The sequence below is a fragment of the Prionailurus viverrinus genome, chromosome A1 (assembly GCF_022837055.1).
Source record: "Prionailurus viverrinus isolate Anna chromosome A1, UM_Priviv_1.0, whole genome shotgun sequence".
NCBI classification, from domain to species: Eukaryota; Metazoa; Chordata; class Mammalia; order Carnivora; family Felidae; genus Prionailurus; species Prionailurus viverrinus.
The window spans coordinates 87,198,528-87,201,100 of record NC_062561.1 but is presented as its reverse complement, the minus strand read 5'-3'; the positions used below and the strand labels follow the sequence as shown (position 1 = coordinate 87,201,100).

Here is a 2,573-nt window from a genome sequence, read left to right as displayed (position 1 = left end):
TTATCCAAAATCTATGAAGAACTCACCAAACTCCACACCTGTAAAACAAATAATCCAGTGAAGAAATTGGCAGAAAACATGAATAGACATTTCTCTAAAGAAGACATCCAGATGGCCAACAGACACATGAAAAGATGCTCAATGTCGCTCCTCATCAGGGAAATAGAAATCAAAACCACACTCAGATACCACCTCACGCCAGTCAGAGTGGCTAAAATGAACAAATCAGGAGACTATAGATGCTGGAGAGGATGTGGAGAAACGGGAACCCTCTTACACTGTTGGTGGGAATGCAAACTGGTACAGCCACTCTGGAAAACAGTATGGAGGTTCCTCAGAAAATTAAAAATAAATCTACCCTATGACACAGCAATCGTACTGCTAGGAATTTATCCAAAGGATACAGGAGTGCAGATGCATAGGAGCACTTGTACCCCGATGTTTATAGCAGCACTTTCAACAATAGCCAAATTATGGAAAGAGCCTAAATCTCCATCAACTGATGAATGAATAAAGAAATTGTGGTTTATATACACAATGGAATACTACTTGGCCTTGAGAAAGAATGAAATATGGCCATATGTAGCAATGTGGATGGAACTGTAGAGTGTTATGCTAAGTGAAATAAGCCATACAGAGAAAGACAGATACCATATGTTTTCACTCTTATGTGGATCCTGAGAAACTTAACAGAAAACCATGGGCTAGGGGAAGGGGAAAAAAGTTAGAGAGGGAAGGAGGCAAACCATAAGAGACTCTTGAAAACTGAGAAAAAACTGAGGGTTAATGGGGAGTGGGAGGAAAGGGAAAGTGGGTGATGGGCACTGAGGAGGGCACTTGTTGGGATGATCACTGGGTGTTGTATGGAAACCAGTTTGTCAATGAATTTCATATTAAAAATAAATAAATACATAAGTAAACAGGTTCTAGGGGGAAAAAAAAGTAGACCGGGATACTTGGTGACTCCGTAGATTCAGCCTAGACCTGTTGATTTAGGCTGAGGTCATAATCCCACTTCATCAGTGATTAGTGAGTCTGAGCCCTGCATCTGGATCTGTAGGTTTCTGTTGCTGGTGCAGAGCCTGCTTGGGATTCTCTCCTCTCTCTCTGCCCCTCACCTGTGCTCTCTCTCTCTCTCTCTTTCTGAAAATAAATAAATTAACTTAAAAATAAACTTATAAAAAAAGTAGAGCAAGTATATGTAGTCTATTTTATTCCTTCAGTTTTTTTCTCTCTCTGTATCAAGGAATATTTGCATTTTCCTTCCATATTCTTACTTGGAGACAAAGGGAGATATTTACCGAGATCTGTTCTATTGGGGGCAGTTTATTTTCCCTTCCATTTCTTCAGCAGAGTTTCTCTTACTTCCTTGTTACGGAGAGTGTAGATGAAGGGGTTTAGAACTGGAGTCACCATGGTGTTCAGGACATGCACGGCTTTGGTCAGATCCAAGGCCTCTTTGATGGAGATGCGGACATGAAGAAAGATTGTGGACCCGTACCAGACCAGCACCACAGTGATATGCGAAGAGCATGTGGAGAAGGCTTTACTCCTGCCGCTGGCTGAAGGGATCCTGAGAATGGTGCTGATGATATACACATAAGAGACCAGAGTGATGAGGCATGAGCTCAGGATGACCACAAAAGCAATCACAAAGGCCACGAGTTCCACTGCCTGTGTGCTGGTGCAAGCCAGGGTAATCCAGGGTGCAATGTCACAGAAGAAGTGGTTGATAGTGTGGGGACCACAGAAGGGCAGGGTGCTAATGAGGGCTGTGGGCACTGCAATGGCTAGGAAACCGCACACCCAGGATCCCAGGGCTAGCAGTGCTGAGAGCAGACTGCTCATAATGGCCCCATAGTGTAGAGGATAGCAGATGGCCAAATAGCGGTCATAAGCCATGGCTGCCAGGAGAAAGTACTCTGTGCAGCCCAATGAAAAAACAAAGTACATCTGCAAAAGACATCCAGTAAATGATATGGTTTGGCTTCTCCCCAGAAGGATGGCCAGGACTTTGGGGACTGCAGCTGTGGTATACCAAATCTCCAAGAAAGAGAGGTTGCTCAGAAAGAAGTACATAGGGGTATGTAGCTGGTGGGAGGTACTCACCAACATCAAGATAGCCATGTTACCACTCACTGTGAGGATGTACATCACCAGAAAAAGCATAAAGAGAGATAGCTGAAGGCCCTGGGACCCAGGAAAGCCCAGCAAGAGGAAATCCTGGGAGTGAGTTGCATTGTCTGTGCCCATTGAGGAAGTAGTAAGAAATACCAGTAACTAGAAACCACACAGTATAGGGTTTTTATCCAATCACACTGTCCTAGAGAAATTAAAAGAACAGAATTCATGACGGTGCTTCAATAACTGAATGCAGACTGACAGTCTAACATATGTTGAGTGCCTGTTCTGTACTTGGAGCTGTGCATGGTTAATAACAATTTAATACAATTTAATAAAAATTTAATAATATGTGCTATTATAACCAATTAGTGTTTGAAGAAACTTGAGCACAGAACATTTTATCATTTTCATAAAGATTGCACCTATAGTTATAGTTCAGATCCGAGATT

The 2,573-nt window shown here is 42.6% G+C and overlaps 1 protein-coding gene across 1 annotated transcript; it reads right to left on the bottom strand.

The window, feature by feature from the left end:
* Positions 1–1,326: 1,326 nt before the first annotated feature.
* Positions 1,327–2,253, bottom strand: LOC125163999 (olfactory receptor 6F1). Its single transcript, XM_047856407.1, has one exon. The coding sequence runs from the start codon at positions 2,251–2,253 to the stop codon at positions 1,327–1,329; it is 927 nt and encodes a 308-aa protein (XP_047712363.1).
* Positions 2,254–2,573: the final 320 nt, after the last annotated feature.

Coding starts and splice junctions, on each gene's coding strand:
- LOC125163999 (XM_047856407.1), bottom strand. CDS start 2,253: ATGGGCACAGACAATGCAACTCACTCCCAGGATTTCCTCTTGCTGGGC.